An 11,121-nucleotide genomic window follows, 5' to 3' on the forward strand; every position below is an offset into this window, starting at 1 on the left:
TTGAAAACATGACCTGTTGGGGCTCCTTGAGGACTGGAGTTGAGAAGCACTGGAATAGACTGCCCAAGCTCCTCCTAACATGTGCCACTTTAAAGCTTATTCGTAAAGTCGTCTTTTTTGTCTATGTGCAATTGTGTACTATTTGGTGATGCGCTTATCTCCTTGTAACTATGCAAAGAATATCTAGACAACAAAGAGGAGCCAGTAAATTAGTTTTTAATGCTAAACTTTTTGCTGCTATCAATGTAAGAATCACAATGGCAGCCTGCACAGGCTTTTACACACACTCCATGCTGCTATGGCAGCCAGGAGTGTGTTTACATCTGTCAAGCCAACTGTTGACTCTGTTAAGTGATTCAGGTGGCCACCCAATTACTTCCACACACTCCTGAAAACTTCCTCTATTCCGGCCTCTGCTGTACCTTCTGCAGGACCAGGCTAGGTATGGTGGGTGGAGCAGAGGGAGATCATCCAACATGGAACAGACGTGGATGCAACAACCTTTTCTACACTTCAGGGTTCAGAGCTGTCATTCCCTGGCAGAGCTGGGCAATAAAAAATTATTGGGTAATAGACTGTATATTTGTGTGCGCTAAAACTAATTTTACTTTACTGTGTTTTTATTTTTTTTAATATGGGTTTGATAAACAGCTGCAATAAAACAATATGACTTAAATTGCATGTACCACAGTTTTATTCTCCAGTGTCCCTACTTTCAAAAAATATCAAATGGTTGTGGGTTTTAATGTGTGCAAGATCTGCTCTGGCAGCAAAAAGGGGTCAAAACAAAGATACATTTGTTGCATGCATTATCTTATGTTATCTGATTACACATTTGGGGAACCTACATGCATCTCTGATTTATAGACTTTTTTTCCCATAATCAGCTTCCAATGGGACGCAGTACATGCACTGTGGGTGGTGCTACTGTTACAAGGCGCCAAGGAAGCGGGGACAGAAAGCTTTCTTTTTGTCCTATCTGAAACCGAATCCTGTAAATAATTTTAAAGCGTTAGCATGTACCTTGTCAACCGTTACTTATTTTCCTACTTTTTTTTTTTAATTATTATTCATTTTTTTATGTATACCATAGTTCCTTTATCTGCCTTTTTATTTGTGTCCCTAGTTTTTTTTCATGAGATTGCATGTATCAATAACTTTTCTGTCACTGATGAATTTTTTTTCTAACGAATGTGTGTTTTGTGCCTCAGGTACAGATCGATCACTATGTGTCTTTGGTGCACAATCAAGTGAAATCAATTACAGAGAAGTGAGTACTGCATATATGAATTGGAAGGTAGCAGAAAAGTGGGGCTTCTTATTCAATGGATATCATCTGAAGTGTATTTTGTGTTCCTGTTGTAAAAACCATCACAGTTCCTGAGGGTTTGTGAACTTGGCTCTGCATTGAATTCTCCATAGAAGGTTGTGTTCAGGCCTATCAGGCCTGTGGCTCAGATAGTTTATCATGAACCTTCAAAGTAAGTCATTAAAAATGGCAAAGGTATATGATTAAAAAACAGGTACAGCAAAAAAAAAATCTCTGCAGTTGCTGAGAAGAAAAGAGTTGCAGTCTTTTAGTAAAATTTTCATTTTATACAATCTGTTGAATATCTGCTTTTGTTATTTTCATGTGAAAATGAACATTGTGTTCTAGTATCACTTTACATAAAAGGGTTTGGGGATTGTGTTGGTAAGCTATATTTCTTCATCTAGTTGTGTAAATTGGACCCCAACTTGCAAACATTAACTAGTGTTTCTGTAAGTCTTGAAATTCCCATCAGTACTTGTCAACCCAGTGACCTGTTAACCACTTCAGCCCCGGAAGAATTTACCCCCTTCCTGACCAGAGCACTTTTTGCGATTCGGCACTGCATCGCTTTAACTGACAATTGCGCGGTCGTGCGACGTGGCTCCCAAAAAAAAATTGACGTCCTTTTTTTTCCACAAATAGAGCTTTCTTTTGGTGATATTTGATTACCTGTGCGGTTTTTATTTTTTGCACTATAAACAAAAAAAGCGACAATTTTGAAAAAAACGCATTCTTTTTTACTTTTTGCTATAATAAATATTTTTTCCTCAGTTTAGGCTGATACGTATTCTTCTACATATTTTTGGTAAAAAAAAATGCAATAAGCGCTTGGTTTGCGCAAAAGTTATAGCGTCTATAAAATAGGGGATAGTTTTATGGCATTTTTATTGATATTTTTTTTTTTCACTAGTAATGGCGGCGGTCAGCGATTTTTATCTTGACTGCGACATTATGGCGGATACATTGGACATTTTGACACATTTTTGGGACCATTGGCATTAATACAGCGATCAATGTTATAAAATTGCATTGATTACTGTAAAAATGTCACTGGCAGTGTAGGGGTTAACCACTAGATGGCGCTGTAGGGGTTAATGTGTCCTAGGGAGTGATTCTAACTGTGGGGGAGGGGGGCTGCATGTGACACATCACTGATCACCGCTCCTGATTACAGGGAGATGTGATCAGTGTCAGTATCATTAGGCAGAACAGGGAGATGCTTGTTTACATTAGCATCTCCCCATTCTTCCTCACCGAGAGACGATCACGGGTATGCCCTCGGACATCGAGTCCGTGGGACTCTCACGGAGCTCCCGGCGCACGCGGCGCTTCTTAAAGGGCAACGTACAGGTACGTTAATCTGCCTTGTACGTGCCCTTCTGCCGCAGTACATCTGCGTGATGCGGTCGGGAAGCGGTTAAAAGATAAGTCCACCTTAACACTAAAATCTCTACATCTACAGACATCCACGATCTAACACTAACCTATCTAACCCTGTAAAGAAAAAATCAGTATACATACTTTTTTTTTTAAGCAGACCCGATTTCACGTTGAGCTGTGCACTGCGGCTTTGCTGTGGAGGCGGGTGCAGAGGACACATCCGACAACGGAAGCCCCATAGTAAGTCTATGGGTGACATCGCTCCCCATTAATTTCATAGCGGTTGTCGGCTGTCTCCTCTGCAGAGCTTCCGCCTCTGGAGACCGGATCGGCTTCAAAAAAGGAATGTATACTGATATTTTTTTTTTTTTTTTTTTTCTTTACAGGGCTAGATAAGTTAGATCTGTAGATGTAGAGATTTTAGTGTTGGGGTGGACTGATCCTTTATCCTTTTTTAAATTTTTTTCCTGAATCATACTTGCCTAGGTGGATACAGCATCGGTCCGATGCTGCATCTGTCCCTGGCACCTTTACACTGAGAACCGAGTGATCAAACACCGCCGATCTCTCCTTTTTTCAGAGCTCCGTGACCAGAGAGCTGCAGCCTGTCAGTCAAAGCTCTCTGCTCTACCACTCCTCGCTCACTGGAGCGCTGAGCTGTGGATGGGGCGGGGGTGGCTGGCTCCAGGCCCTTAACGGCTCTCAGAGAGGCTGAGCCAAGTGTCGGTCCAGACCCCATTGTCGTGATGCCGCGGTGCATGGACTGACTTCTGTGACGTCAGCAGAGAGCAGACTTCAACCCGCTCTCTGCAAAACAAACTGCACTCCTGTGATCCATAGAAGAAGTACAGCCAAATGAGCTTTGGCTGTACTACTTTTAACTTTTCTGTAATTCCATGTACATGATCCATTCAGCAGCTGAATATTGTTTCAGCATGTCACTGGTTTTGCATGATTGTATTGGAGTACCTCTTTCAAATAAGATAATGAATGAAAGATTTTGTGCCAATGGAATAATGTAAACATTATTCCATTGGCACAAAATTTGATAATATGAAACAATATTTCTCGATTTTCACAAGATAAATATGAAAGCTGGGAATTCTGTAAAGATAATTTTCTACTACAGGGTGATATACTTGCAGGTCTAATCCGAACGGTTTTCATGTTTTGTTTGTATAAAGTTGCTTTAATTCAGTGTAGCATTAGGTAATGTCTGCCAGCAAGCTTGCAGCTGGTGTGGGTTGGAGAGTCAAGCAAATGAAACTGCATTATTTATGTTCTCCGTGCTTCCTGGAATCTAAGAAATTGGCAACCACAACCAGATGGCCTCACAGTTCTGTGCAAGTATAATATTTTGTGGGGTGGTGGTGAGATTATTTTCAAGATGTCAAAGGAGAAAAAAAAATACATATGTTAAAATGTAAGGTCGGCTCATTAGATCAGGGCCCCCGCCCCGTTATAATCACCAATAATTATTAGAAAGGTACAAATAAAAATATAATATCTTAATCATGCAGGACATCAAGTCATAGACCATGGGTTATAGGATGCTACCTTCAGGTGATAGAACACTGGCAAAAGCTTTGAGAGGACAGTGCGACCTTTACCGGGTGCCCCCAGCTCACATTCTACTAAAGGCTTCAGGGCTGCTTGCAACATGCCTATTGCCTATGTCTGGCAGTGTTGGTATCTGCACCCTGGAATCCTGTTCTGATCTTGAAGTCTTTATGTCCTGTGTATCCTCTTTGACTCTTTTGGATGTAACAGGGCCCTCTCTGTTGGGGTTTTTATCACGGTCATGCAAGCCTTTGACCCAAATCTAGTTATTTGCTGACTTTAATTGACACAAGTGTGCTGTTGTGCCGCCTCCTGCAGATTCTATATCTGATATGGCAACAGCCTTGGGGACTTCTGAGCCATCTACTGCAGAGTTTCAGATTCTGAGTTGCTCCAGTCCTTGACCAATTAGCTTACCCCTGAGAAATCGCAGTTGTTTTCAGGAAGACTATTTCACCGTTTATTAAAACTCCTTAGACTTTTCCTTTTGCATCCGCTTTTCCAACTATTCTCTGTGAAGATTGGAGGCATCCTGATAAGCTGTTGGCCCCCGCTAAGCGATTATTAGCCTTGTATACATTTTGTGAAGATTTCATGCAGAATTTGTCAGTTCCTACTGTGGATCCAGCAGTGTCCCATCTAACAAGGTGCTTACTATCCCAGTAGAGGATGTACCTGTCCTTAAAGACCTACCTGATAAGTGGTTGGAAGTCCTGTCCAGAGCTCTGAGCTCACTAGTTGGTCCTGCCCCTTCATCTGATTCTGGCTGTGACCTTACTGCTCAAAATACCTTAAAAGAGATCTAAATACTGCTGTGGTTGATCTCCCACTTATAGAACATGTAGAGCGGATGGATGTAGCAGTAAATATCAGATGTGATTCTCACGTGTTTCATGTCAGTGCATATGCGTAGGGCCCTTTGGCTAAAGTGCAGGATTGCAGAACCCTTGTGTAAAAAAGCATTTGATCCATATGTTTTGAAGGGAGCTCTTGAAAACATAATCAAGTATGCTGCAGGTGACAAGAGCGGTTGTGCCAGGTTCTCCCTTCCTCAGTGGGAGAAACGGAAGGACCACACTGCAGTCGTCTCTCTGTAAACAAAAAATTCTCATTATTTTCTCTACCCCTTTGAACTTGATGTCTAGACTCCTCTTTAGACAGTCTGGTCTCAGATTTAAACTCCAGGCTGGTAGCGGTTTGACTTGCTGCGGATGGTAGCCTTGTTTGAAGCAGTTCCATTTGCTTATTTGTACTTCAGATCTCTAAAACACAAAACTCAAGGGACAAGTTGATCTATTCTCTGGAAAGACCGAGGAATAGACTTTCTGGTCTACTGGCTCAAGAATTCTGTAAAACTGTAAAGTTAGGGAAGTCCCTCCGTCCTATCTTTTTTGAGAATCCTTTCTATGGCTGCCAAACTATGGGGCTGGGGAGGAGTCCTCTTGCTATATAGGGTATGTGGGTGGAAAAAGTCTCATCTCCAGATGAACATCCTGAAACTTCAGGTAATTTGACTGTCTAATAATGCCATGGTAATGGCATACGCAAATCATTCGGGAGGAAGCAGAAGTCTCCTGCAACGAGGGCTATAGCAGATCCTGTTCTGGGCATAAATTCTTATGCCATCCTTGTCAACCATGTATATTGCACGCATAGACAAATGGTAGAGAGACTTCTTCAGCTAGCAGTGGCTTGATCTGGGAGCGTTTTCTTTTCACACAGAGATCAGTTCTTAAACCTGTGTAAAGGTTAGGAGGGGGGGGTGCCCTGAATGTGGACCGCCTAGTCTCCAAGTTCAGAAGCATACTGAACAGGTTTGTCTCTGGGTACACGGATCTAGCAGATGCAGTGAATGTTCTAGAGGCTCTGTGGGATCGGTGTAGCCTTACCTGGGCCTTTCCTCCCCTGTAACTCCTTCCTTGTCTGCTTCACAGGCTTGAGATGGAGGGCATTCTGGTAGTAATCATTGCTCAGGACTGGCCCAGGTAGATGTGGTACACCAACCTGGTAAAACTCCTGGCAGACGCTTTGTGGCCTCTGCCGCATAGTCAAGATCTGTAGGGCCTGGGGTTTCCACACCAGATGTTTCTCCACCAGACGTTTCTCTGTGGAGTGAAATCTCTCCTTTCTACAGCTGGTTTTGAACTAGCATTTGGCTGTCATTACTATCATGGTTTAGGTTTCTGCCCTTTCTGTTCTCTTTAAGAGACTGTCTGCCTCTTGTTTTTTGATTAAGACTTTTGTTCAGGTTTCCTGTTTAGCACTCAGTGAGATCTGAATCTTGTTTCTCTGCTCCTAAGAAATTTGCTGTTTGAACCCGTTAGAGACATTCCTCCCATTACTCTTACCCATAAGGAAGTTTTTCTTGTAGTCGCCACCTCTGCTAGAAAGTGGTGGCCTCCTCATGCAAGGAACACTTTCTGATTTTTGCATAGTGACAAGGTGGTGTTTGGGTTCAGGACTTATTTCTTGGGTAGGTAGTTTTTGCCTTTTACCTCATCCAAGACGACCTCCTTCCATCCCTCCAGTTCACCAAAAGAAAATTTTTCTTTCCATAGTCTGGATGTGGTTTGGGCTGTGAAAGTCTCTCAGCCACTCCTTTCAGGAAGACCGATTCCTTTTTTTGTAATCCCAAATAAGGGTGCGCTGGCTTTTCGTTCCATCATTTTCTAAGCTCCTGGTCTCAAGAATCAGGTCCCACCCTTGACTAGGCACAAGCTACTAATTCTGACTGCTTTTTTGGGCTTTCCAGCTTCAATCAATAGTTTCTCAGATTTGCATGACTGCCACCTGATCTGTTCACACACACTCAAAGTTCTGCTAGTTGGTCATTTCAGCCTTATCTGATGCCAGCTTCAGACCCAGCTCTGATATTTTTTATTGTGTCTTTTAGCATTTGTTTGCTGTGTTGCCCACCCCTCAGCTTGACAGCTTTTGGACATCCCCACTTTGTGTCCCTCAATGAAAGTGAGAGAGCAATGAGGAAAACCCCTTGTACTTGCCTGACCCCTATCTTGATCCAGAGATGTGCATGAGAGCAGCATCTCTCCTGGGTCTCACTCTTCTCATTGTCTTACACAGCAGCAGGAGCCATTGGCTCCTGCCACTTTCAATCACAGCCATTGAGCCAATGATGAGAAAGCAGGGGGTGGGGCTGTGCGGAGCCACATTCATGTGTGAATGGACACACCGCGTGCGACTCAGGAGCGAAGCCTGCTCAAATCCCCCTATAGCAAGAGGCTTGCTGTTGGAGGCAAGTTGGAGGAAACAGAACCGCCAGCAGGGGACCCAAAAAGAGGATCGGGGTAAGTATAACATAACGTAAAAAAAAAAAAAAAAAACAGCTAAAAACACTGATAAACGCTCAAAAATGCAGCTCACCAAAGTTTAACGTTTTTGATCCATTGGAAAAAAAAAACGTTTTTGCAAAAAAGTTGAAAAACTCACTGCAAAGCTACTGGAGTTTTTTATAACGTTATTATAACATCCAGTGTGCATGAGGCCTTAATGCAGGGCTGCTTTAAAGTGATTGTAAAGTCTAGTTTGTTATTTTTATAGGAAGAAAAAAATGTTATACTTTACCTGCTCTGTTGCAGTGGATTTGCAAAGAGCAGCCCAGATCCTCCTCCTCTCAGACCCCTCTTTTGTGCTCCTGGCCCCTCCTGTCGAGTGCCCCCACAGCAAGCAGCTTGCTATGGGGGCACCCTAGCCAAGCTGCAGCTCCGTGTGTCCATTTAGACATGGAACTGCGGTTCGGCCCCCCCCCTCTCTCTCCTGATTGGCTAACTGACATTGACAGCAGTGGTAGCCAGTGGCGCCACTGCTTTGTCTCAGCCAATGAGGATGTAGAGTCTCGGATGGCTGAGACATTTGGACTTTGCTAAACAGAAATGGGCCTCAAGTAAGTATTAGGGGGGCTTCTGCACACAGAAGGTTTTTTATCTTCATAGAATGCATTAAGATGATAAAACTTTTGACTTTACAACCCCTTTAAGTAGTCCTATTTATAAGTGCGGTTTAAAGTGACACTGATCTTTAGAAAGCAAAATCTGCTAGCAGGTAAAAAGGCCAGGCACCTGTAGGTGAATGTACATACACAGTAGTTTTCATTACTCCTTTACATCCAAATGCCAGGCTGTTCTGAAGAGGCAGAGCTCTGCTCTACTTCCTGGTAGTGTGTTTTTTGGCAGCTTACTGCAGGTCTGTCTAGATACCTGCATTTTTTTTTTTTTTTTTTGTACCTAGGAGCAGTTTTATTCATTTATTTCAAAGTTCTGGCATCACTGTAACACCTCTGTAAGATATGTCTCTCTGTTTTCTTACAGGATTCAAGCCAAGCTCCCCGGAGCATTAAAGAAGAAAACTGAATGAAGGATCATAATTGTGGTGTGGGGAGGGATGGGAGGGTCTTAAAGTATAAACACTGGCTATGTATCTCATTACTACTCAGTAAATTGGCTGCCTTTATGTAGCTTGCAGGAACCTTTTGTATGCATTTATCTAATGTATGCACATGTACAGGGTTCCCTTGTTGGTAGGAAAGGGGTGCCTGGGTCAGCATAGACATGAACTGTAAAAGTTGTTCCTGTTCTAAGCTATGGAGAGCTCAGTAACCCCTGCTGTCACGTCCTGCACTTTGCATGGTCACCTCTATTCTGTCACACACTGTCCCAGATTATTCATCCTACAAGGCTACTATACTAAGCAGCGTCATTTTTTATGGGCCACATAATTCTGTCTTTTTTGCTATCCTTTTATTCCACACTTGTTTTTGTGAGCTTCTTCTGCTTCTGTGGGCTTGTTTTCTTTTTCTGCTCTCCATCAGTTTTCTTTCTTGTTCCTTATATCCCTCCTTGCACTGTGCTACAGTTGCTTTTCTTTCCTATTATATTCTTATTGAATGTGTCCCTCATTCTCTGCACAGCTCTTCAGTCATGTCTATATCCATCCAAATACTCAGATCACTGATTTTTACCACATACTGCCACAGTAACTAAACAACAATGGTGGAATTGGTTATACTAGAAAACACGTTATTTATTTTACACATTAATTTATTTCATGTCTATGCTAAATTGTAATTAAACGTAAAAAATATTTCAAGTTGGTAATCTAAAAGAGGAACATAACAAATTAGCCAGTGTCCCCCTCTTCCTGTATATTATCATTCCACCCCAGCCAGCAGCAGGAGCATTGAAACATTCCCTGCACTGCACAGAACAAAAATTGTTTTCTCCCTTAGGTTGCTACTGTGGAGCTATTAGTTTTAGAGGGCAGATTGCTAAATTGTATTGCAGATTAAATCCTGCACTGAAGGAAGTTGGGTTTCATTTTTATGATGCAAGAGACAAAAATAAAAAAATTTGTTCTGAATAGTTATACATGTAAATTATGAATGTTAATTTGGTTGTCACAATTGGCACAAGGTGAGTCAGACTTTGTGACTTTTTAATTACAGCACGTGTTGGTGATTAAAGCCGATCTCCTGATAAAACTTTTTTTTTGAAAGTGAGTCAGAAAGTGAGAATTCATTTCCCCAACAGAAGCGCACACTGGGATAAAAACAGGTTTAAAATGAAACAAGAAAAGAGGAATTTTGGCATTAAATGAGAACACCCAGTCCTCGTGCACATGAATGGTTTGGGCTCGTGTGTCAAATCCCAGTGTTTTCAGGCATAGATGCGGCACCCAGAACTGCAGCCTGACAACATCTCTAACAGGTGGAATTTTGCAGCGGCTGGACACTATTAAGTGGTGCTATCTTCCTGGGATGTATGTGTTCAGATACCATTTGCCCCAAATGCAGGTATTTTAGCCTGTCATAGATTTTGAAAAGCTACTACCATCGGAGCTGAATGCTGCACATGGGATTCCTGTGTGCCCGAAAACACAGGAATTTGCCGAACGGGCCAAACCACCTGTCTTCATGTAGTACACACTAGCCTCTGTATAACCTGTTACTAAAGCAGAATTTCACATGGTTTGTGCTAATAGTATTAGGAGACACATTTGTCCTCTAGCAAGGGTGGGTTGTTATATTTATGTGATTTTTGTTTTTGTTGCACTGAGCTTCTTACTATTCACTGTTTATCAATATCAGATGTTAAAATAATAAATGCTTTATTGTTATTTTAAGACTGGAGAAGGGGAGCAAGCTAATTAAGTATTCACTAATAAGCCTGTAAAGTAGCTCGTTGGAGCAAAAGAATGTTTGTTTATTTTTTTTTTTTTTGGGTGTCAGAAACGAAAACTTTCTATATTTTTTTTTTTTCCAAATTGTTTTAGTTTCTGTGGAACAAAACTATATATATTGCAAATACATGTGGTATTAAAAGGAGTAGGACACATAATTTGTGGTTTGACTTTTGATTTGGGCTCTGTTTATCAATCCACCTCCCCATTCCTTTGTTCTTTGAAACCCAATATAAACGTTTGAATTTGACAGGAAACCTAAAAGAAAATATTGAGGCTGCCATTGCTGACCTTATATTTTGAAAACAAATCCATACCGGGCTCTTCGGGTTTGGAGGGGAACACCATGCCAAAAAAAAAAATGGCGTGGGGTCCCCCCCCCCCAAATCCATACCAGACCCTTATCCAAGCACGCAGGTCAGGAAAGGGCGGGGACAAGCAAGCACCCCTCTCCTGAACCCTACCAGGCCACATGCCCTCTACATGGGGGATGCTTTGGGGCAGGGGTGTCCCCCACCTCAAAGCACCTTATCCCCATGTTGATGGGGACAACGGCCTCTTTCGCACAACCCTGGGCTCTTTTAAGAGAGTGCGCCTAATCTCAGCTTGTTACCTATATAAAAGACACCTGTCCACAGAAGCAATCAATCAGATTCCAATCTCTCCACCATAGCCAA

General features: G+C 42.2%; 1 protein-coding gene across 3 annotated transcripts in view; it reads left to right on the forward strand.

The window, feature by feature from the left end:
* RTN3 (reticulon 3) overlaps positions 1–10,602 on the forward strand; it is a 62,068-nt gene extending 51,466 nt beyond the window's left edge. For all 3 annotated transcript variants that reach the window (XM_073605399.1, XM_073605398.1, XM_073605400.1), the window contains exons 8-9: positions 1,212–1,270; positions 8,578–10,602. In XM_073605399.1, the coding sequence (XP_073461500.1) occupies positions 1,212–1,270; positions 8,578–8,623 (105 nt within the window). In that variant the 3' untranslated portion in view covers positions 8,624–10,602. The remainder of the gene's footprint in view (positions 1–1,211; positions 1,271–8,577) is intronic.
* Positions 10,603–11,121: the final 519 nt, after the last annotated feature.

This window comes from Aquarana catesbeiana, linkage group LG11 (assembly GCF_042186555.1).
Source record: "Aquarana catesbeiana isolate 2022-GZ linkage group LG11, ASM4218655v1, whole genome shotgun sequence".
Classification (NCBI taxonomy): domain Eukaryota; kingdom Metazoa; phylum Chordata; class Amphibia; order Anura; family Ranidae; genus Aquarana; species Aquarana catesbeiana.